Genomic DNA, 23,959 nt, shown 5'->3' on the forward strand with positions numbered 1-23,959 from the left:
GGTCGCGTAAAAGTAGTACTTCCGTTTTTCCAGCCGTCGCGGCGCCAGAAAGAGAAACGACAAAGAGCATGCGCCTTCGGTTCACCACCTAACGCCACCACTACCTTTCCCTTCCAACAACCTACGGCCGAGGCTGTTTGTTTTTCCTGAAAGAGGCGAAAATGGCTCCCTTGGACCTCGACAATGGGCACGAATAGAGAGAAAGAAAGTGAGGGAAAGGGACACATAGAAAAAGAAAAAGAGAGAGAGAAAGAGAGGAGGGGTGGGGGTGGTAGAGAGGGAGAGATAGCACTAGAACACGACCACGTTGCCCAGAGGGAAAGCATGAACTTCTTTTGAGGTCATCGCTCTTCCAAACATTTATTCTAATTTCACTGGCCCGCACGAAAGGGGTTCCGTGTTCTCGGTGAAACAGAAAAAGATAGAGATAGAAAGGGAGAGATGGAAAATACAGTGCAGCAGGTGGGCACCTGCTAATTTTGTTAAGCGAATAAAGTGTTAGACAGTAACATAATACGACCGAGGAAAAGCCATTTCGTCTACTATTCATATTAGAAAAAGAAAACGTTTGTGTCTCTTCTAACAAAAGATTTTATTCTTTGTTTTCAAAAATGTATTTTTCCCATTCTTTCTCGTTGTTGAATTCGTGTTAATACATCTTAGTATGTTAATACATGATAAGAAGTTGAATTCAAGAAATGTTTATCACTTGGATATGGAAAATATATCGAAGTTATTTTTAATCTTAATGAATTTTTTGTTGAAACGGTGAAAGCGCATTATCGTAAAGAACAGAGTCGATCGATCGTGCACGTTTCGTGCCTGAGAAACTTTCTTCTGTAGTTTAAAAAAGAAAAGGGAAAACATTTGTGGATAGTATTTAAAGCAAGACATGATTTATACGTTAATATCACGGCGTAATAAGGCAGGCCGCTTAATATGTTTTTCGCTAAGATCGAGAGAGTAGGTAATTAATTTACATTCACGCCGTTGAACGAGGAAAACATGTAAAAGGAGGAAGGGTGAAAGAGACGGAGAGCGAAGACCACGGTCTGGACCGCGTACACAGTCATTAATAATAATCACCGGGTTAACAAAGGCAAGGGGCCAAGGCAAAATTATTAAATCCGCCTGAGATAGAAGAAACAGAGAGAAACAGAGAGAAAGAGAAAGAGAGAGAGAGAGAGAGAGAGAGAGAGAGAGAGAAAGGGAAAGGGAAAGGGAAAGGGAAAGAGAACCCAGGACGTTGTGAAAATTTTCCCTCACTTCATTTCCTTCAGCCATTTTACTCTGACGCAAGCAGAAAAAGGGCACCTTCCTTCGTGGCATAGAAAACGCAAGGCCGGCGATCCTGTTGCTTCAAATAATTAGCACCTTCATAAACGTTTTCTTAGTATACCGCATTCCTGACTTCGTCATTTCTGAATTTGTTCAAAAGAAAGGGATATCTTGTACCGAGATATTTTATTCAGAATATATCAGTAAAATTATTTCATTTCTTTTTAAATATTGAACAATTTAATAATAGACTTAACAATTAGCAATGATTGACTTAGCAATAAAATTTGAATGAAATATTCTCTCGAAAATATTGTAGATATATTTTCTTACTTTACGATTAATTTGCGAACTGAAATTGATCAATTCTTTTTGTAGAACAACAAAAGAAAAAAAAAAAAAAAGAAAAACGAAAAATGAAAAAGAAAAAAAAAGAAATAGGGAGTAAAGAGTGGGTGCTCTTGTCTCATAGAAAATGCCTTCTTCGAGAACATACGAAGATTCGAAAAGCCTTCTTCAGAGGGAAGCGCTTATCAGTTTGACAGCGGAAGAGAAAAGATGAAGAAGAAAAAGAGAAGTAGAGAAGAAGAGAAGAAGAGAAAGAGGAAGAAGAAGAAGAAGAAGAATCTCGCGAAGAGGGTTGCAAGGGCATTCAATTTCCCTCTTCTCGCGGATGGATGAGGGCGGTGCCCACCCTTCCGTTCGGAGCTGTCACTTCTCGAGAGTTATGGTGACCGAACGAGTGGCTGAGGCGGGCCAAACGTCGCATAACTTACTTCTTCTTTTTCTTTTCCTTCTAGTACTTTCTCTCTCTCTCTCTCTCTCTCACTCCCTCTCCCCCTCCCCCTTCTCGCTTCCTTACCTCTTTTCCAGGATGTCTATAAATACAGGAATCGAACCTGCCTTTCATAAGGAGACACAAGTTCGTTTGTTATCCCTAAGCAAAATCCCATTTTTGTACGAAGGTTTAAGAAAATTGTCTACGAAGTAGTATTTCCCTTAGAATTTTCAATCGCATAAAATACATCGGAATAATTTTAATCACGTCAATCACGTATTAGGATACTTCAGAAATTGTACTGTTACCGATTGCCTTTCAAAGAAGATTCGAAGTTTTTATTTCTATTTCACCATCCTTGTCAAGAATTTTAATACTGAATTTATTTTTTCAGCGTCGTTTAAAGTAAACCATAAATAGAGCCTTCTCTGTAAAGTAAACGTTGGAAAATAGAGAGAGAGAGAGAGAGAGAGAGAGAGAGAGAGAGAAAGAGAGAGAACTAATTCAAAGGGTTTTATTAAATGATGATACTTCCTTTTGCAAAACGTGAAATGTTATAAGTGGCAATGAAATTTTATCTCTCTTCGCATTCCAAGTTTTAGACGAGTCTTTTAGAGAAAGATGAAAAAAAGACAATTTACAAGCTCACTTATTTACGTGGTCTCGGCAGCCTTCCGTGACGGGACAGAAAACTCAGTAGGAGAAAGTGTACGGCAGAGGGGTAGGTGGGAGGAGTGGGTAGAGAAGAAAGTTTGTGGATTTAAGGTCGTTGCACGAGTAAACGAGCTCGATAATCGTTGACGTGCCTGGCGATGATTCAGGAAACAGCTGTCGTTACAGCCCAGTCGGAGTTGGATTTCCTACTTGAATTTATTGAGTTTACGAGAGCGAATTGAGCCGACGCCACCAATATTATCCGTTTTTCTTGAGAACTTTCTCGCGCTGTAATCTCGACGTGCGGAGCAATCAACATCTCTTTGATGTACTGAAAATTTGGGTCTAGGATAAATGGCGATTTAAAACTACCGTTAACGAATCAAACTTCTCTCTAATCCTTCTCGAACGATACCATCTATAGAAATAGTAACTATTTTTAGAATGGGATCGATCATAGGTATCGCGTGTTATAAAAGTCTTTCAGAAAATCATATTGATCAAAGGAGGAGTATCGTAGAAGCGTACGTAACCGAATCTCCCTTTTTTTTTTCGTTTTCAGCACAATGCATCGCACCCTTAGGAATGGAGTCCAGGGCGATCCCAGATGCCGACATTACAGCCAGCTCGAGTTTTGATAGCGGAAACGTTGGACCCCATCATGGCCGGTGAGTAGAGTAGTACATTCTTTTTTCCCTCTTCGATACTTTCTTATAGAACGCTCACGTTGCTCGGAGCAATACAATAAGATATAAAAAAAGAATGTCGTACTATCGATCGGCCGTCAAGATGTACTTCTCTTCCTTACTTGGTCCGTGGTTAGCCGTGGTATAGATATATGAGAAACGATGTCGCTTCATCGATGACATGTTCGTCATACTCCTTCTAACGTAGTCGAAATAGGTAAGGATCTATCTTGAGAGTCGGTTATCATATCAATCACATACTAGTAAACTGCACGTCTACTGTGGCCGTCAACTAGCAATGAGGATTAATGACGCCTGGGATACTGAGCCCCGCATGCTGAATCATTTGTATCGGCCAGCTTCAAAGCCCTTTAGACGCCCTAAATGCATATACCCTCTTCATACCTAGTCCTTTGATTATACGTGCGAGTTAATTACCATTGAAAGGAAAAAAAAAAAAAAAAGAAAAAAGGAAAGAACGCAACGGAGTCCGTTATATGATACAAAGGATCGTTTGGACCACCTACGGTGCGATGTGTTTTCTCTCTCAATGGCTCGTACTATTATTTACATCGACCATTTATTTGACCATTTTTTATTACTGGATTTTAATTTATTACATGAATTAATCGTGGACTATGTCACTCGTTTTTTTTTTATGATTTTTCAAAAGACTATATATTATATTCGTATTTTGTTGTAAATATATTATTAGATAAATGGAATTTCATTTTTTCTTAAGTCCATTTTATTACGCACATATTTGCATGAATTTCTTTTTTTTTTTCTTCTTTTTCTTTTTCTTCTTTTTTTTTTTTTTTTGTAAACGAGTAACACTTTTTATCCGATCGTTAGAAAGCTCGTCGATTTTTATTCGAAAAGCTCGAAAGCGCATTAGTAGGTTATGCGGTAGCGCTAGAAAAAGAAGGACAAGACGTTTTTTGTGGCACTCGTATTGGCGACACGAAGAAAGCCCCGTGAATGCAATACCGATATCGTTCGCTCCTACGCAGTCTTTTCCTAGTAGACCCGTCTAGACCTCCTTCAACGAGCCCTTATAAGGCTTCTACGATGCTACGGGCTTCCCGGTGAATACCCTATTTACCTCTACGCCTTCCATTTACCTTAAAATACCCATATTTAAACTTTGTTTGTACACACTTTAATGCTATCTCTTGATCACCACATCGTTTTACCAATACCTCGTTCCTCCATTTCTCCCATCATTTTTACCCTAAACGAGTCCATAAAGGTAATGATTTTCATGATAAGGAAAGATGTCTTCATTAAAGTTACATGATGCTACGAGAGCAACCTTAACTTGTTAACGAGAGATAGTTATTGCATAACGACCGGATTATTCATGTGTTGATTATGCTGTTTTAGTTAAATCGAAATAATTCATGAATGAGACGATACGTCATAAAACGATATCCTAAAAAATATATAGAAATTAAAATTTTACGATCTAACTTTTTCGTTTATTCAAATAAACGAAATCAGAAGGATTCGATGTTATATATTATATAAATCCTTTCAGCTAGAAACGTATCTTCTGTTTTCGAAAGTTCTCTCTCTCTCTCTCTCTCTCTCCCTCTCTCTCATACCTTGTCTTTCTCTTCTCCTTCGTCAGACGGATTCGAAGTTTTCGCGACTGGTGGAGAAACACGTTGGATTTCGACGTCCATTATATATCCTAGCGTATGCTCGACTTCTGGCACGTTCGTGCTTTCGACAAACAGTTTCTCCCGATAATCGAGTAACTCACTCCACTCTTCTCTCTCTCTCTCTCTCTCTCTTTATTTCTCTTTCTCTCTCTGTCTCTGTCTCTCTCTCTCTCTTTCTCTCTCTCTAGTTCTCTCAAAAGCTTCTCGCACCGAATTCGCCAACGTGGCAGCTCCAGGCAGAGTCTACTCGCAACGTAATCGTCCGTTCTGAGATTTATCGTGGAGCGGGTGCCGCGTACGCGGAATGTCTTTGATGCCCTGGACTGTATCAAAGTGGCAGGCAGACAGTTCGAGCTCTCTTAATGGGCTATGAGTTATGGTCCTTCACGGTGGTGCATATTATCTATCTCTCTTTCACTCTCTATCCTCAACCTCCTTCCTCCCTTCACTTTTACTCTCTCTCTCTCTCTCTCTCTCTCTCTCTCTCTCTTTCTCTCTCTCTCTTTTTCTTTCCCCTTCTTTCCTTCCCTCTCTCCTTCTCTCTGTCTCTTTTTCTCTCTTTCTCTGTATCTCCCTCTTTTTCATTCTATGCAACATCCCTTTCGTTTCACCGCTTTCCTTTATTTCTTCTATCTTCTTTTTCTTTTTCTTTTTCTTTTTTTTTGTTCTTTTTCTTCCTTCCTTTCCAACTCCGCGACTTCACGCCGTGTATTCGCTTTTACTGCCCTTCTCGTCAAAGCAAAATTTCAAGTTCTTACATTTCAGAGAGAGAGAGAGAGAGAGAGAGAGAGAGAGGGAGAGAGGGAAAGTGAGAGAGATAGAGAGAAAATGAGAGGGAAAGGATGAGAGAGTTTAAGAAGCAGAACGAATGATGGTTAATTTCTTCAGAGCAAAAGAATTTTATGGTGAATAATTCGTCTAATTCGTTCTTGTCTTCACATTGTATTTTCTTTATTAATATCAGAAAGTTGAATGAGTATATATTTGTCAATATGTACATATATCTTATAAGACTTATTGTAAACATATTTCTTGATTTTGAATAATGAAATTCTTACGAAGAGATACTTCATATGAGTATCTACTGATTATTCAATGCTAACTTCACAAAGGACATTCCAATCGTTTGTCAAAGGATTATTCCAAAGGTACTCGAATCGTTCGAAGGATTCTTCGGTAAAGAGCACGCTTCTCTGAGTGTCTGAGTGTCGTGAAAGGTATGTGCGAATACAATTATTAGCCAGCTCGAAGTGGCTTCACCATCGTCGTCGTAGTCGTCGTAGTCGTCGTCGTCGTCGTCGTCGTCGTCGTCGTCGTCGTCGTTGTCGTCGTAGTCGTCGTTCTCGCGATGGTGCCACCTCATCTTTAATTCATGTCATCCGGTGGCTCGGCACGATCGATAAATTATAATTTCACTCCCCCGTATCAACTCTACCTCATCCAGCAAGGTGACGGTTATCCGTCGGCCAGGAAGACGATCACGTATTTATGCGACTTCCTCTTCTCGATGATGCACACATCGCTTCCGTTCGCAATTCTTTTATTTAACCTTTTCTTTTTTTTGCTTTCTTTTTCTTTTTCCATCCACGATTTCTCGCAAAAAGTTACATTGTCTTAGACCAATCGTTCAAACGTTTAAGGCGAACAAGTATCGAGAAACGGAAACAGAGGAGATGAGAAAATAAGAGATTATCTTGATCTTAAAAGAAAACATTTACTTTTTCCAGGCTACGACAAGAAAGTCACGGTGGTGCTTGGTGCCCGAAGCAACAGATCACAACTGAACCACGTGAATGGTTGGAAATCGATTTACATACGGTGCATATGATCACGGGTACTGGTACTCAAGGTCGATTTGGAAATGGACAAGGCGTTGAATATTCGGAAGCGTATCTTTTGGAATATTGGAGGCCTAAACTTGGCAAATGGGTTCGCTACAGGGATGTTCGTGGCGAGGAAGTGAGTCATTTGTGAAATATTTTTCATATTACTTAATAGATCATAATTTAAAACGATCATGTAGAAAAATTGTTTAAATTTTATATCATTTTTATTATTCATTCATTTATTAAATGGATAATTTTATTGAATATTTCAAATATATTTATCGTCAGTCTTCTTTATATCCTACTAGCATTACCATCGTCGACCCTCTGGAGACCATTCGGTAGCCATACTTCGAATAAGTGACCACAGGCTTTTATGACGAACGAATAATTCAAATCGATCGGCGAAGTTATAGTAATTTATCCGAATAGAGTCACGTTAAATGCGAGAGGGAGCACGATAGAGGTTAAATTTAGTCGAGGGCAATGTGCATAAAATGGCCGTGCGTACGTACGTGTGCGCGGATTATGGAGAATGATTTGTAGCGTTGTCCACGAGTCTAAAGGCCGACCACGGGCAGCAACTAAAGCGTGACATTAACAAGACGTAAATCTTCAATGTAATACGCTATTTTCCAGAGATGTACGCTTTTCCTTTATCTCTCTCTCTCTCTCTCTCTCTCTCTCTCTCTCTCTCTCTGTCTCTCTCTCTCTCTCTCTTTCTCTTACACACACACTTTCTCACTCACTCACTCTTTTTGCCTTTTTTTGTCTTTCACCATTTAACTGGAATAGATTTGTTACTGAGAATATACTAGCTCGTTAATGAAGTAGACAATGCAATATTCTGTGATTTTAAAAGTACTACTATTCAGCAATTTTAAAAACACTATCTGACAAATAAGCTGAAAACTTTTTGAATGGTTTTCATATCGTACTAGAAATAACGATTCCTTATTGTATTTTCTATAATACCAAAGGAACGATACTTCATATCGATTTGTTCGTGGGAAATTCTGCAATGTATCATGAATATATTGAAGAGATCTTATCAGCTTTTGGTTGGACAACGCTTCAATCTCGTAGAAATGTAGTGGACTCACTGAGCCGATCTTGCTCTACTCGAGCTTGTAAATGGATCCGATTGTTTCGCAATTCTCACTGCGCTTAATCTACATATTCGCTCTACGAATGCCCATATTTGTAGAAGGAAAATACGTCCATTACATCGATAAAATTTAATTTATACATCGATATCGAAATCAGACGAAGGATTGGAAAATTATTCGCGTTGAATTTTACACATAATCGAACATTTCAGAATAATACTATTGTATACTATCATCACGTTATACATTATACTTATCATACAGTAAAATAACAAAGAAACTTTATTAGATTACATTCATGCTGGTAAGAACTGTTTCTTGCGCATGAGTAAGATTCACGAGATATCTCGAAATTCGTATCGAAAGAAAAAGAGAAAGGAAGAAAAAAAAGAAAAAAAAAAAAAAAAGAAAAGAAAAAACGTAAAGCGTCCGATCGTTGAAGAGGTTTTCCTCGGGAGTTAGTACGAAAGAGGGGCTGCCTCGAGCTTATTTGTATAGGAGGGTGGATCAATAAAACGAGGGAAGGGAAGGTCGTCGCGTGCACACGGGTCAGACGATATTCAACTCACCTATATAGAACGTACCTGTCTGAATAGGCGAGGCCATACCGAAGTACTCTACGAATCTCACGAACTGCGAAATTCTAAAGGGATCATGGCTCTCTAGAGATGCCCTTTATACTTCGATATAGATTTCCTTGTTTCTACGACCTTTTTTTTTCCTCATTTATTCATAAACTCGGTGAAGGTCTTTCATTCGTCGATTCAGTTAAGCCGAATTTTATTTCTTTTTTCTAAACTCATATATTAATTATTTTGCAAAATAATTACTAGCTTAAGTAATGTCGAATAAATTCAATCAAGATATAATTAGATATTTATTTTATTTAAATGTTATTTCATCAAATAATTATTCTACATGTTCAATGATTCGAATCATTAATATTTTCAGATCCGATATTCGTATTATATTACGTATCAGATCATTTCTATGAATGAATTCTATCGCGCAACAATTAACCAGAATCCAATTATCGTGTATCTATCTTTTAAAGAATAATAATCTCTTTTAAATCATAAAGATGCGATTACGCCTGAATGAAAAGCAAAAATGTTTCAAAATAATTGAAAATATTTTATTCTTAAAATAGTAATATAAGAATTACTTCTTTTTATTACACGATAAATAGTACAATGTTTTCTTGGAGTTAGGGGCACGGTCTCTATCAAGGATCGATACGACCTGCAGGAGTCCGTAAGGTTTTCTCGAGGACAACAGTTCAAATGGATAAGAAAAGGTTGGGCCCACCCAAGTGGTTGATATGAGAGAAACAGAAAGAGAGAGAGAAAGAGAGAGAGAAAGCGAGAGAGAGAAAAAGAGAAAGAGAGAAAAGTGCCAGTATAAATCCGCAGAAATTTGCGTCCCCGCGGTACGTTCCCTCCCGCTGAGAGAAACATCCTTCTCAGTGTGTGTGCGTGTTTCTCGTCGCTTAATTACAGAACGACGTTCGTCCTTATCGTACGTACGATCGTCGAGCGTTCTTTCGAGGACGCTCGACCTTCGTAGAATATAACCGGTACGGCTGTCAGCGAGTCGTGTTCACGGACTATTAAAGGAAATTAAGAAAAATCTACGAGGCAAGAGTATGTGCTTGTGCACATACCTATATACGCAAATACTAATATACGTGCGACAAAGGCAAAGTAGAAATACAGAAAACGACTTCATTCGTGGCGGTCCGCATGTAGGCGTCCGAGACGGCAATTCGGTAATTATTTTCTGACACGAGTAAAAAACTTTGTATGTGCGTCTTCACTCAGCGAGTACCTTCTGAAACATTAATTTAGACTAAGTACATTCATGTCGCGCGATATTGATCCGTACGCCAAGTAAAAAAAAGAAAAAAAAAAGAAAACATCAAAATAAACGAGCCGTTCTCATTGAAATCCTTATGAAATATGATTTTATGTATTATATAAAAAATGAAGGAGAGGAGAGAAATAGAGATCGAGTTGAAAAAATAATTTTTGCCATTAAATTACAATGGAAAAGTTTAGACGTAAGTACTGTATGTATTCTTTGTGCGTGTGTGCGTGTGTGTGTTCTTCTGACATTCTAATAAGTTTATAAAAAATTAAATATCTTATTTTAAAATATCTAATAATTATCCTTAAAAAAAAATGTTTATTTTTATTAATAGATATTTCTTTCAAAATCGATATTATATTTCTTCTCTCCATCTAACAAAATATAGAAATACAACTGTAGCTTTATATTTTTAGTTTTACATGTTTATCAATGGATGGAATCAGACGAGAATCGATAGTGGATTCTTTGAAAGAAGAAGAGTGCTTCAGAGGACGGAGATACGTTTAACTTGTTTTATTCTTTTCAAGCCATTACTTCGTACCTGTGGGATATCTCGATAAGATACCAATCGAGGAGTTTCACTTGTCCCTGTATCACTTTTCTTTTCTTTTTTTTCTTCTCTCTCATACACACACACACACACACCCTCTCTCTCTCTCTCTCTCCGTTCCCTCTCTACCTCATTCTTTTTTTTTCTCCCGGAAGATAATTTCGTAAATATCAACCGCGAATTCGGAGAGGGTGGACTTGCACGAGAGAGCAAAAATACGACGGCATTTACGAGTCGTCGGGCCGTTCGCGCGGCCGCCAGGAAAAATAAATAATCTCGATATTTATCTTCCCTCCCACGCTATAAGGAGCGCGAGAGCCAGAAGAAGAGAGAAAGAAAGAGATGAAAAGAGGGAAGCCGCAAACGGATTCAGAGTAAAAGACTTTCCTCTGATATCGCTTCTTAAATTATTTCTTCCTCCCCTTTCACTCCTCACGTTTCTTGACGTTTCTTCTTCTTCTTCTTCTTCTTCTTCTTCCTCCTCTTGAATCTTTTATTCTTCTTTTTTTTTTTTTTACTTCTCTCCATCTCCGACAAGATTTTCGGTAGACAAATTCCAGAGAAAAAGAGAGCCGATGCGACAAAGAGGTAGGCGTGGCTCAAGACCAACGCCCATTTTATGTTAATGTTTTCCTCGCGTTTCTGCTGCATCGATGAGGACAGGTAGCTGACGGTAGCTCCTGTCGTCGACTTGTTCGGAATTTGCTACGAACCAGTCTCGTGAGCACGGAACACCTTACACGAAACGAACATCGAGTTATGAAAAAGAATCTTTATCTTTTTTTATTAACGTTAGGAGTATAGATTCTTTTTTTTTTGTTTTTTTGTTTTTTTTTTTCAATAATTATTCATTCCCTTTACATTCATATTAAATCAAATACAAGCATTATTTATAATAAGATACGAATGAACTTGTACGTGTCAAGTATCCCCTATTCATGATTTAACATTCTTAACAATTTTTTCAATAATTCATAATAAAAGTGTTCGATTGGATTGGACGAAGTCAATTAAAAAAAAAAAAAAAAAAAAAAGAATAGAAATTTTAAAAAGAAAAACGATAGCGTTTTCAAATAAATGTACGAAACGTTTCAATTGGAATCTTATCGAAATGTGTTACATGTACGAGTACGAATGGCAATGTTAAAAGGAGAAAGAGAAAGAGAGAGGAAATGGTAGAAATACCGATGTCTCGCGAACGACGATAATAGGGTCGTTAACACTGGCAAAGAGAAAGAAAAGATACGAACTATAGGGAGAAAGAGAAAAGAGAAAGAGAAAGAGAAGAATGAGATAGAAATAGACAGAAAGATGTTCTAGGAGTAGGTGGAAAGAAAGCAAAAAAGGAAAGAAAAAAAAAAAATAAAGAAGAGAGAAAGAGAAAACGAGAGGGAGGACACTTGTGTACGTGGTTGTATACTCCTCGTAATGTGCAGTACGCTCACGTAATTAACCATACGTGAGAAGGTTGTAGGTATTACGCGAGAGCCGAGAAGCGAGTCGACGAGTCGTCCATAAGTGGGAAATAAGAGAGCCTTTGTTTCGAAGGGTCTCTCGCTCTTCGAGAAATTCTCGATATTCCCTCTTCGCTCTAACCCTCTCTTTCCATCACTATTTTTATCTCTCTCTTTCTCTCTCTCTCTCTCTTTCTCTCTCTGTCTTTCTTTCTTTCTCTTTCTATCTATCTCTTTCTTTTTCATTCTCTCCCTCTCTCTCTCTCTCTCTCTTTCTATCTCTCCCTTTCTCATGTAGTGCGAGGGCGAGTCTTTTCGTCGTTGCTCGCGGTCGAACGGTCGAATAGAACGAGCCTTGTTTCGAAGCAGCTCGCCGCCAACTGGACAAATCTCCTCTTCTCCTCCTCCTTCTCCTTCATCCTCTTCCTCCTCCTCCTCCCCTTCTTCCTCTGTAAGAAGACAGTGGGTGAGTCGCGAACGCTCAAAGAATATTACGAACGGGTCTTGTCTCTTCTAACGATGCGTTATCCTCAAAATGAAATAACCGACATAGCTCAGAGAACCTTTTGCAATGCCGCTCCGATCTGAGTCTCTCTTTTATATACATGAGATATGTCTCATCTTTTTGCTCTCGAATACACTGTCACAACATCGTAACTCGATCGTCCATATCATATCGAACTATAATTATTAGTAATTAGTATAGAATAGGATATACGTAATAATGTCTATGGTTAAACAATGAATTAAGTGGATAATTGAGAAAATTTTAACAAATTAAATATATGTAATAATTATAAAAGATTAAGAGAAAATATTTATATTGAGTAAAAAATAATTTCAATTAAATTAAAAAAAAAATATATATATATATATAGATTTAAGACTGTGTAACAATGAAATTTTATTTATATTTTTTTAGGTGATAAAAGGCAACACAAATACATACCTGGAGTCGAAGCACGAGCTAGATCCACCAATGTGGGCGAGCAAAGTACGATTCCTACCGTATAGTTATCATCGTCGTACAGTTTGCATGAGAGTCGAGTTGTACGGTTGTCCTTGGAACGACGGTATCGTTTCATATTCGATGCCTCAAGGAGACAAGCGAAGTAACTGGGAGTTCTTTGATGCTACTTACGATGGTTACTGGGACGGTCAGCTACTACGAGGATTAGGTCAACTAACCGACGGCAAGATCGGCCCGGATAATTTCAAGATGAGCTACTACGATTACGATCGTGGTCAAGGTTGGGTCGGCTGGAGGAATGATACTCGTTCGGGTCATCCGCTCGAGATCAAATTTGAATTCGACCACGTCAGAGAGTTTTCAGCCGTTCACATTTACTGCAATAATCAGTTCACCAAGGAAGTACAAGTGAGTTTAATAAGAAACTTCATTACGTGCTTGAAGATTAACATAAATTTTAAGAAGATTCGAAATTTTATAAAATACTTAAGTAACTTTCTCACAAAAATAGAAAATATTATAAAATTGTTATCCGTAACAACAAGTTGTTTGTTAACATTAATTAGAACTTTAATGGATTTTATCGTTAAATTAATAATCGGATTATATATTTTCCAAAGTTATGTAATTAGTGAAAATACTATAAAGAAAAGTTAATAACAAAACATCTAATGATGTCATATGCGCAACCATGAAATATTACAAAAGTGATCGTCTATGTATTAAATTTTCCTAGTCGCGTTAATATACACGATGACTTCATCGTTCTTTCCAAGTTCTCGCATGTCTGCCCCGCTAACTTTCTTTTCGATCGATAACATCGCGCATAACATACACGCGACTCATGAACATATAGTGAATTCCTGAACGTATAGTGACGATCATTGATGTACTTTGTCTTTCTTTCTCGTATCAACTTGCTGCCTATTTCTCCCCGACATTCTTTATACTTACCAAGAACAACGAACAGTATAACTCCACGTAGCCGTATTTTCTCCAATATTTTTTTACGAATTTTCTCTATCAAACGCAACATTTCTTTGCTCGTTCAACAATGAACACTCGCGTACATTCTCACACTGGTTACTAACTTATTAAAGATATTACTTGCGTCCGTCTTACCACCGCCGTACACAGAGAACCTATTATTTCCATGACTTTCACGAAACTTTATCGTTAGACGAAGTTACATGCTCTTCGTCGTTGCTTCGAACAATCCTCGGGAGTCTTGGAAATATCGAAAAATTCGAACGATGAAACTTTCCGGATAACAGCGGGCTCAGAAATGTCTGCAGACATAGAAGTATATAATATGCGCGTGACGAAGAGGAAATTGGAAGACCCTCGGGCGACTTTCCGTTTGCACCAAAATGGCGACCAAAGGAAAACGGACGGAGGGAGAGAAAAGAATAGAGAAAGAAAGAAAGGAAAAAACGTGAATAGGAGGAGGAGCTTACGCGAGAATGATAGTTCGTGGAAAGGAAAAAGGTAGTGAGAAAAAAGAGAAAGAACCATAAATATAGACTCGGGTTGAAAACCCATACGAAGGAGGGAGATATCCAGCGCAAAGCTTTAATCCGTGCCCGGAAAAGACGAGGGTGGTATGTACGGCATAGAATCCAGTTTTCACGTTGGAGTCAAGGTCGAGGTTGTAGGATGGTTAACGAGGCGCAACAACGGTTAGCCTCTGGCTTTGCTAGCTGGAATGAGATAGAATGAAATAGAATGAGAGAGAAAGAGAGAGAGAGAGAGAGAGAGAGAGGCAGAAAGAGAGATAGGGTGAGCCGTAGTTAGGAGAAAGCTTCTTTTGCTTGTTGGCATTAACGCGTAGGGATTCTCAGCGACGGTGTTTGGCCCTTCCGCGAAAATTTTCCAACTCACGTTGGGATCTCTCTATATAATGGGCCGCGAAACACTCTCCTACCGGTATCAAGATTTATTTGAATGGAGCGCCTCATTACCCAGCCCGGGAGCCGATTGTATAGCCGCGACCAAGCGAGTGAGAGGGAACGAGCATGATGAGTGGAAGAAGAGAGGAGGATAGCTAGTAGCTTGGGTAGGCAGTAGAAACGCTCAGCAACGTAGATTCAAGAAGGGTGGAAGAGTAGGTTCGAAGGGAGCAAGGTAACATCGCGAGAGCTTTTTCTCTCTCTCTCTCGTTCTCTCATATACACAATGGTGGCAAGCAACGATCCGGAGAGTACAGATACGCCACGTATTCGAATACAATACCGGTAGTCTGGCAAATCGGCAGTACTTAGATGTATAGGAGAGTCTAGAGGAAAGAGAGAGAGAGAGAGAAAGAGAGAAGAGTAGTTGGCAACCTTCTCAACCCATTCCACTTTTGAACAACTCCTTCTATTAACAAGCGAGTGCCCACTTGCACGGATAGGACACGTCTCCTGAAAGACACTGCACTTCAAAGCGTAGTCAGTAGTCTTCCGTCTTCGTCTTTCTTTCTTCTTCAAGTTGGTGTTTCTATCTCTCTGAGGAGAAGACGAAAATCCATGAACCTCATCTTAGACGGAGTTTGATAATCTGGGTTTTGTAATCTTCGCTTTCGTGTACCACGTACCAGCCCTAGTTCTCGTGCTATCTCTCTTCGTTTATCTGTCGGTTCCTCCTCTTCACGATCTTCTTCAACTAGTAAGAGACCCGAATTAGCATTCCGCGCGTATTCGCTTCTTCGATCCTGATGCATCAGCGTTAAGGTCGTTATCCGTTCTCTCTTCTTCTTTCTCTCACTCACTCGCTCACTCACTCATTCACTCGCTTTCTCATTCATTCCCTCTCTTGCACGATGGTGATAACGATAATAGCCTTTGATTATATCCATAATCGAGTGCGCTTTAAGCGCTCGTAATAGCGTTAATAAGCGATATTTGCCGATTTAACGAGAGTTGAGATTGACTGCGTTAACGCGACGAGACTGCTAACGTCCTTGCAAGCGACGTAGGCGGATTACAAGCGAATAAGAGAATTCACCAATGTTTTGTTCTTTCTCGCTTAGGTGTTCTCCGAAGTGAGCATCATGTTCAGCGTGGGTGGCAAGTATTACACTGGCGATCCAATCGTCTATTCATATATGGAAGATAAGATTTTTGAACAATCGAGAAATATCACTATCAAACTTCATCATCGAATTGGAAAATTTGTCAAATTGAGGTTTAGCTTCGCTGCTAAATGGATAATGATCAGTGAAATCACTTTTGATTCCGGTAAGCTTTTCAAATTCTATTCTACACGTAATCTCAAAACTTTTACGATCTTTTAATCACTTTATCGTCTACCTCAAATGTTGCAGATATCGCGCATGGTAATTTTACTCCAGAAGTTCCGCCTACAACCGAAGCTCCACGAAGTCGTGATCGAAATTCTGCTCGAGACAATCCCTTGCAAGCCGAAGTTCCCGTCGCTAAACAAGATGATCCTACATATATGGCCGTAATCATAGGAGTTTTAGCAGCAGTCATTTTGCTTTTAGCAGTTGCTATTTTTCTCATAGTGTCACGTCATCGACAAAGAAAAAACTTTGCCAGTCCCTTAGGTGCGAAAAGTGCAATTCCTTCGAGCAACCATCAGCATTTATCACCCGAATCAGCTTATGGAACAACGGAGAAGGATCCTTCTTTGATGACGTATAGAGTAGAGGAATTAGACGATCGGTATGCTGGAACGAAATTAACGACCCTACCACGTGATCTCAATGATCGATTATTGGGAGATGTTAGATTGGACGAATATCAGGAACCCTTCCACGAGAACAAGTATCGAGAGCCTCCTCATGCTGCTTATTACGGATACAGCACCGTCGTTATAGACAACAAGGATCTTCACGACAGCGTTGAACAATCTGGTAAGTGGAAACTTTTCTTCGTCGGCAAATATACGTTCTTGACTTCAATAGAATCTTTTATATTTTATTTCAAAATATTACGAATAATTAAAAATCCTTAAATAATTTCTTATTGTATTATTGTTCTTATTAATAATAATTCATAACTATCAAACGATTAATTTTGCCGTGTTCGTGATACTCTTTTTCGAGTCACTAATGTTGATTCGTGTGGTCTATATCGTGCAGATGCCACCTACGATTACGCGGTACCAATGCCTGTGCCTAGCGTGAGCAGCGATCAAGATAGCGTATTTTCCAAGTCGTCATCCAGAGGCAGTGCGAAGGTAAGCACTCGGTCTTTCCGAATTTTAATCTCACAATAGCCGACGTTGTTTGATAAAATCGTGCAGGCATACTAGACAGTTCAATAAAATTTTCTTAAAAGTAAGATAATTTTTAAAAATATAATATAATATGTATTAATTCATCTTAATCTTCAATTTTATTTGAGAGATCCATATTTTTACTGTTCAAAATAATGATTTACACACACACACACACACACACACACACACACACATTCAATCTCTCTTTATTATTATTATCTGAATAATAATTTTTTTTCTCAAATATGTTTACTTTTCTCGGAATATTTCGATCGTATAGATCAAGTAAGTTTCAAAACAAACAGAAGAGAGAATTCTAATGAATCATCGTTGTCCTCTTAGGCGTGTTTACAGAGCTTTTTTCCACCTCCCCCACCACCGATGAGTGCTCCACCACCACGCGGCTCGAACAATCTGACATACTCCAATCCTCCGAGTCCAGAGCCAGTGTGCGAACGCGAACGCAGAGGAAGCAAACGCAGAGAACACTCCCTTCATAGATATGCGTAAAATCGCACGACACATGTTCATCCATACATACATACATATACATAAACAATGAAGCACACGCGCGCGCATTCTTCAGGGATATACGCAAAACGTGTCGAAGGTTACAGAGGTACGTTAATTACTATACTTGATTAATTACACTACTCTTTGATCTTCGTTTAATTTCAACTTATTAAACGATATTTCTTTTTTAACTTTCAAGTAATGGTTCAAGTAATCTGTAATAAGGAAAATACAAATATGTGTATATACTATCCTACATCAGTGACCCGTTGATCATTCACACATTGTTATATCATTTTTAATCGTCATAATTATAAGTTAATTAATATTGCGTAGTTATTATAAAATCATGAATTCTTATATGAATATAATTGAAATGGAGCAAATTTAACACGTATAATAACACGACAAAAGCAATGAAGATCAAGCAATACGTTTTACTCTATCAAATGCGTCCTCGCACGATGAGTCTTATGGGAAACACACGAAATCGTATGTGTTCGCATGAAAGATCTAACAAATTTCAAATTTATTTCGTTTTTCTTCGACGTGCACTGCCATTGACGCACTATAAACAATGTAATCGTAGTTAAGCGTTAATATTCGAGAATATAGTATGTGTGTAAATATATATATATATATATATATATATATATATATGTATATGTATATGTATATACATACTAAACAAGTAGTTAGATAAAACGGGCGTAATTCTCACGGTTGTATTACACGAAATTAGCATATCAGATTTTAATAATGATAATCGCGATAATTACCGATCCTTAACTCTTCTGGAAATTCAACGTCGCGACACGTTTCCTTTATAAATGGATTTTGGGAGAGAAAAAAAAAAAAAGAAAAAAAATCCAATGATTTGTGTATGAAAAAAGAAAGAAAAAGAAAGACAAAGAGAAAGAGAATAAGATAATAATAGATGTGCTCGTAGTATCGACGGATCGAACGAGGAACAGCCAATCAAGATCGAACGTAATTCATTCGAGCTACTCGAATACTTAAGACATATCTTTTGTAGAATGATAATACATACTCGTATTATAGTAATGGGCTGCTTCGATTTTTTATAGGATTACGTCGTTTCTCGTTACTCGTAAAGATCTATCTCACTCTCTCTCTCTATCTTTCTCTCTCTCTCTCTCTCTCTCTCTCTTTCTATCTATCTATCTATCTATCTATCTATCTTGCTCACTGCCATTGTATTCCGGATGTCACACGATCATTTTTATTATCGTACAATCCTTACTTTTGTTCCTAATTCTCTTTCTCCTTTATCTTAATATTAAGATGATCGGAATACGCTTGATCTTTAACTTCGAACGCTTTAAACGCGTCGTTAAGAGATACGCGAGAAAGGACGTAGAACATTTGTATATATTTTACGTATCTACTTTGTAAGAAGAAAAATAATAATAAAAGAAAAACAAAGGAGAAAGAATGTTAACGCGTAATAAAACTAATCGAGATAACTGACGGATTTCCAGAACGAGTAAAGCTAATGATTCGCTCTATTCGGCACGCATGTGCAACAAGATCGAGCTCACTATCGATTCGAGTCCGACCGAAAGATATACACACGCATATATATATATATATATATATATATATATATATATATATATATATATATATATACTATATTCATATATATTCATATATGTATAATATGTGTATATATATGTGTCTACAATTACACAAAGAAAAGAGAGAAAGAGGGTTAAAAAAAAGTAATGTCGAGCTTGATTAATCGAATATTTATTCGAAAGAACGTCGGCACGAGCGAAGGATAATTAATCGCTCGGTTTAGAGCGCTTTTACGAGCGTTGTGGACCAGATCGATCCATCGAAAAAGCGTCGGGACAATATAGCGAGCTTTGATCTCGAATCTTAGCTAAGACTGACGTTTGGATAAAAATAATGAATATGTATATTATATTAAAATAATGAACTTTATCCGATCCTCTTCCCGATACAACGGGCTGAGACGCTTGCGCGCGCGCTTCCTTTATCGTGTTATATACAGGATGTCCTATATAAAACGGAACATTTAAATATTAACATAGACAAATATTACAGGACAAAATTGTACTGTTTAAAATATAATAATGTGGACATTTTACGTGACACCCTGTATATACATACATACATACGTATATATATATATATATATATATATATATATATATATATATATATATATATTATAGATATTATGCTGTATATTCTTTTGCAAAATCCTATAAATGTATCTAGTGATATTTCCCCAATTTTGCAATTCCCTGAAAGACCCTCTTTATTTATATACATATGTATGCCCACGAGAAATGAAATTATGAATATAAGTATGTGTGTTTATATATATATATATATATATATATATATATATATATATATATATATATAAAGATTGAATGAATGATTGCATATTATCCAAAACGAACTCTAAACGTACATAGTACATATATGCATTATATACATATATTAAAGACCCAAGATTATTTCTCTATCTGTACCAAAACGCCTTCAAGCAACGAGATTAAACAAAATAAAATATACAGACGTAAGGAATAGACAATACAGGATGAGACAACAATAATAATTGCGTGTGTATTAAGTAACTAACAAAGATGATAAGAAAGGGTTAAGGAATGAAAAAAGAACAGGAAAAGAGTATTCGAGTACAGGAAGAAAAGAACGTTAACGCGACTTTATTGTGATATAGAAAAAAAAAAAAGGAAAAAAAGAAAAAAAAGAGGAAAAAAAAAAAAGAAAAAAGAAAGAGCTTGCGGCTCTCGCGAATAGCACTCTCCCTCTCTCTTTCTAACACTCTTTTCCTCTATCTCTATTTCTTCGTTTAGCGCGCGCGCGTGTATGTGCTTTAACACGTCTCGTCGGAGAGAAGTTTCCTTTTTTTATTTCTCGATTTTTTTTTTGTGGTCCAAAGGTGTGGAGGGAAGGAAGAAAAAGGAAAAGAAATTGAAAAAAAGGAAGAAAGAAAAGTGCACGCGAAAGGATTTTAGCGATGTATAATTAAATTGTTTTCATTACTACCTAGCCAGGATTCTTTTAATGAATTTGAAACCATCGTGAGAATCATGCTCGAGAAATAATACAATTTTTATAGATCACAAGAAAACTATATGTTCCTTGGACGCTTATGTCCATTATTTTTTTATTTTTTAATTTCTTTTCTTCTCTTTTATTTCCTTTTTTTATTTTTATTTTTTTTTTTCTTTTTTCTTTTATTTTGGAGGGGAAGGCACAGAGACGCGTATGTATATATATAAGGTATATATATAGATATATATATATATATATATATATATATATATGTATATATAAATATATATAGTGTTTTACAACGATCAAAATCTTAGCAATGTATATCTCTAGTATATAATAATCGTTGACATCGTCGCCTCATAGGATATATCGAATGAAGGAAAAGTTATTAGGAAAATAAAAAAAATGGTGAATAATGATAAGAGTGCTTCAAAGTGCTTCGACGGAATGTAAATATTAATTGTTAGGGGACCGCGTAAATGTAATACATAGATATATACATATATGTATATATATTACACATACATACATACATACATACAGATAGACAGACAGACAGACAGACAAACAAACAAACAAACAAACAAACAAAAAACATATACAGATCTTCTCAAGCGCCTTAAGTTCATAGGAGGCACGAGCAAATAAATAATTTCAATCGCAATAACGGCGTGTATCTTTGTTACAAAACGAAGTGCATCATTTTTCGTGATTCGATACGGCGAGGAATCGAAAGGATCAATTTCACTAGAACTATTCGTTCCAGGACTATTCCTCCTGCACTTCCAATAAACCTGTCGATTCCTCTCCGACGACAATCATCGATTTATATTTAAGAACGAGCTATAAGACGCGAAGATGTTACGTAAGACTTATCTCGTTATTGTACTTTCCTTTTCTTTTTTTATCCAAAATTTTTCCATGTATCATATATCGTAACGTTGAAATTAGTTGTATCCTTTGGAAAAGAAGAAAAAAAGAAAAGAAAAAAAAAAAAAAAAAACAAGAAAAAAGAAAAAAGAAAAAAAAAAAGGAAAAAGAGACAACTAATTTCTTTCAGACAAATCTGTCGCATTAGTTGTTTATATGATATATCGGAAAAAAAAAAAGAAAATGTTAAAGGTCTAACCAGAATGATAAAGTGTTATCGAATGTTAATGTGAAAGGGAAAATATGTGAGTGAGGGCATGATAGAAAGCAATGAAAAAGGAGAGGGAGAAAGAAACAACGAAAAATATAACTTGTAATTTTACGTCGAGAATTCGTGATCTAAGCTCTCGAAATAAAGAAAGGCATTTTGCTCGAGTTTTGCCATATCTGTTCGCGAGTATGCACTTCGTGCATGCTACCCTTAAAATGGAACGCAGAAAGAGAGAAAGAAAGAGAGAGAGAGAGAGAAAGAGAGAAAGAGAGAAAGAGAGTATGTGTGTGATTGGGAGGGAAGAGGAGAAGTTAGAGGAAGGGTTAAATATCGCGTCGACCTCAGCGACGCGACGTGTCTACGACAATGCGATATATCGTAGCGATACGGCACGCTCCTGACGGATGGAATATAACGAGAGCCACTGTACTGAGGGCGAGCTTACGTGAAAAATATAAAAAGAATGACAAAAAGAAAAAGAATACAAAAAAAAAAAACAAGAAGAAAAAGAAGAAGAAGAAGAAGAAGAAGAGAGAACGAGCCGGCCGTATCGAGGCAGTCACGATGTCTGCCATGCTCGAAACTCTTTGCATGCGATCTTCTAGTGGCCCTCGCTTCGAAGAACACCCGTCTGCATTTTTTAAGTCCTTCGGCCGTACCACTTTCACCATTTACTCCCCTTCCACCCTTCTTCCCTCTCTAACCCTCTCCCACCCTTTCGCACTCACTCGAATACCTCTCGAGAGATTCAGTCGGGGAGATTAACTTTTTTTTCGTTAACGCTCGCTCGGTGTTGAACTCGTTCCATTGTTTTCGAAATTCGTGTTAAATTTTTGTCATTCATAATATTAAATTCGTAAAAATTTTGTATTATCATTATTATAATAGAATAATCGTGAAAATGATATGATACGTCTCTCTCTTTCTCTCTCTCTCTCTCTCTCTCTCTCTTTCTATCTCATTCTCTCTTTTTCTTTCTTTCTTTCTCTCTCTTTCTCTCTTCGTGTATATAACGTTGTAATTTATACATAATATGTATGTAAACGTGAAAGATCGCTGATATGTTCGCCTAAGGTAAAAGCGAACAGTGACCATTTGTACATAAATTGTATATTAATAATAATAATAATAACAACACAACAACAACAATAATAATAATAATAATAATAATAATAATAATAATAAAAATAATAATAATTATTATAATAATAATTATATCGTAAAGGACGAGAGGTACCACTATGAATGTAATTATATTGGTCGACTAGTATATAATAACAAGTACCGGAAGCATATTTGATATCTGTGTGCCTGTATTCTTTTGTATGCTACCGAGATAGACACTACTATATATATATATGTATATATATATATGTATATATATATATGTATATATATATATATATATATATATATATATTATATTATATTATATTATATTATTGGGATGTAGGAGATTGCGAGTGTGAGGTCTAATGTATCACAAGTACACACGAATATACGTATACATACACAGGATACATACACATAAAGACATGCAAGACAGAACGTACACATGTTATACATATACAGACATAAGACTATCTCTGTCCGAATGGACGAAAATAAAACTTTTAGCGAAGTGAACAATTTGATCTCCCCCTTTTTTTTTCTTTCTTTTTCTTTTTTATTTGAACTCATAGAATAAGCTAAATCGTTCTTCCCATTCCCATTTGTCATCAGAATGGAGAGGAAAGAAAAATATATAAGAAAGATATTCAAGATCGCTAAGATGCTGTCCAATTACAAGGCTCAATCATCAGGTAGGTTATTTTTATCAAACGATCCTGATATCTTTTTTTTCTTCCCCTATTTAATTCAAAGTCCCTAATTAGTAACGACATCGTTTATTATTTGATTAATGCAACGACCGGTTTTATTTATTTTATAAAACGACTTTTAAAAAGACTTCCAGTTTCTCAATTATCGTGAGTCATACTGCTCAGACTTTTTTCATTGAGGACATTGAAATACCAAGAATACTTGGAATTGTTTAACTCAACTAAGAAGAATTATTAATCTACCGGTAGTCCCAATGGGAACCCCCGACGTAGACTATGCGGCCTCTTTTAGCATGGACTTTTCACGAGTGGTACCAACGTAAGCTAGCTTTCGCGATG

At 37.0% G+C, this 23,959-nt stretch overlaps 1 protein-coding gene across 5 annotated transcripts in view; it reads left to right on the plus strand.

Annotated features, from left to right (window-relative positions):
- Positions 1–23,426, plus strand: part of LOC124428262 (discoidin domain-containing receptor 2-like) — an 85,955-nt gene extending 62,529 nt beyond the window's left edge. For 4 of the 5 annotated variants that reach the window (XM_046972157.1, XM_046972156.1, XM_046972155.1 and 1 more), the window contains 7 exons: positions 3,273–3,378; positions 6,791–7,022; positions 12,794–13,249; positions 15,852–16,059; positions 16,146–16,697; positions 16,926–17,023; positions 17,408–23,426. In XM_046972157.1, coding sequence (XP_046828113.1) covers positions 3,273–3,378; positions 6,791–7,022; positions 12,794–13,249; positions 15,852–16,059; positions 16,146–16,697; positions 16,926–17,023; positions 17,408–17,575 — 1,820 coding nt within the window. In that variant the 3' untranslated portion in view covers positions 17,576–23,426. The remainder of the gene's footprint in view (positions 1–3,272; positions 3,379–6,790; positions 7,023–12,793; positions 13,250–15,851; positions 16,060–16,145; positions 16,698–16,925; positions 17,024–17,407) is intronic. The other variant, XR_006943116.1, reaches the window with a different exon arrangement.
- The last annotated feature ends 533 nt before the right edge of the window (positions 23,427–23,959 follow it).

Source organism: Vespa crabro, chromosome 11 (genome assembly GCF_910589235.1).
Source record: "Vespa crabro chromosome 11, iyVesCrab1.2, whole genome shotgun sequence".
NCBI lineage: Eukaryota > Metazoa > Arthropoda > Insecta > Hymenoptera > Vespidae > Vespa > Vespa crabro.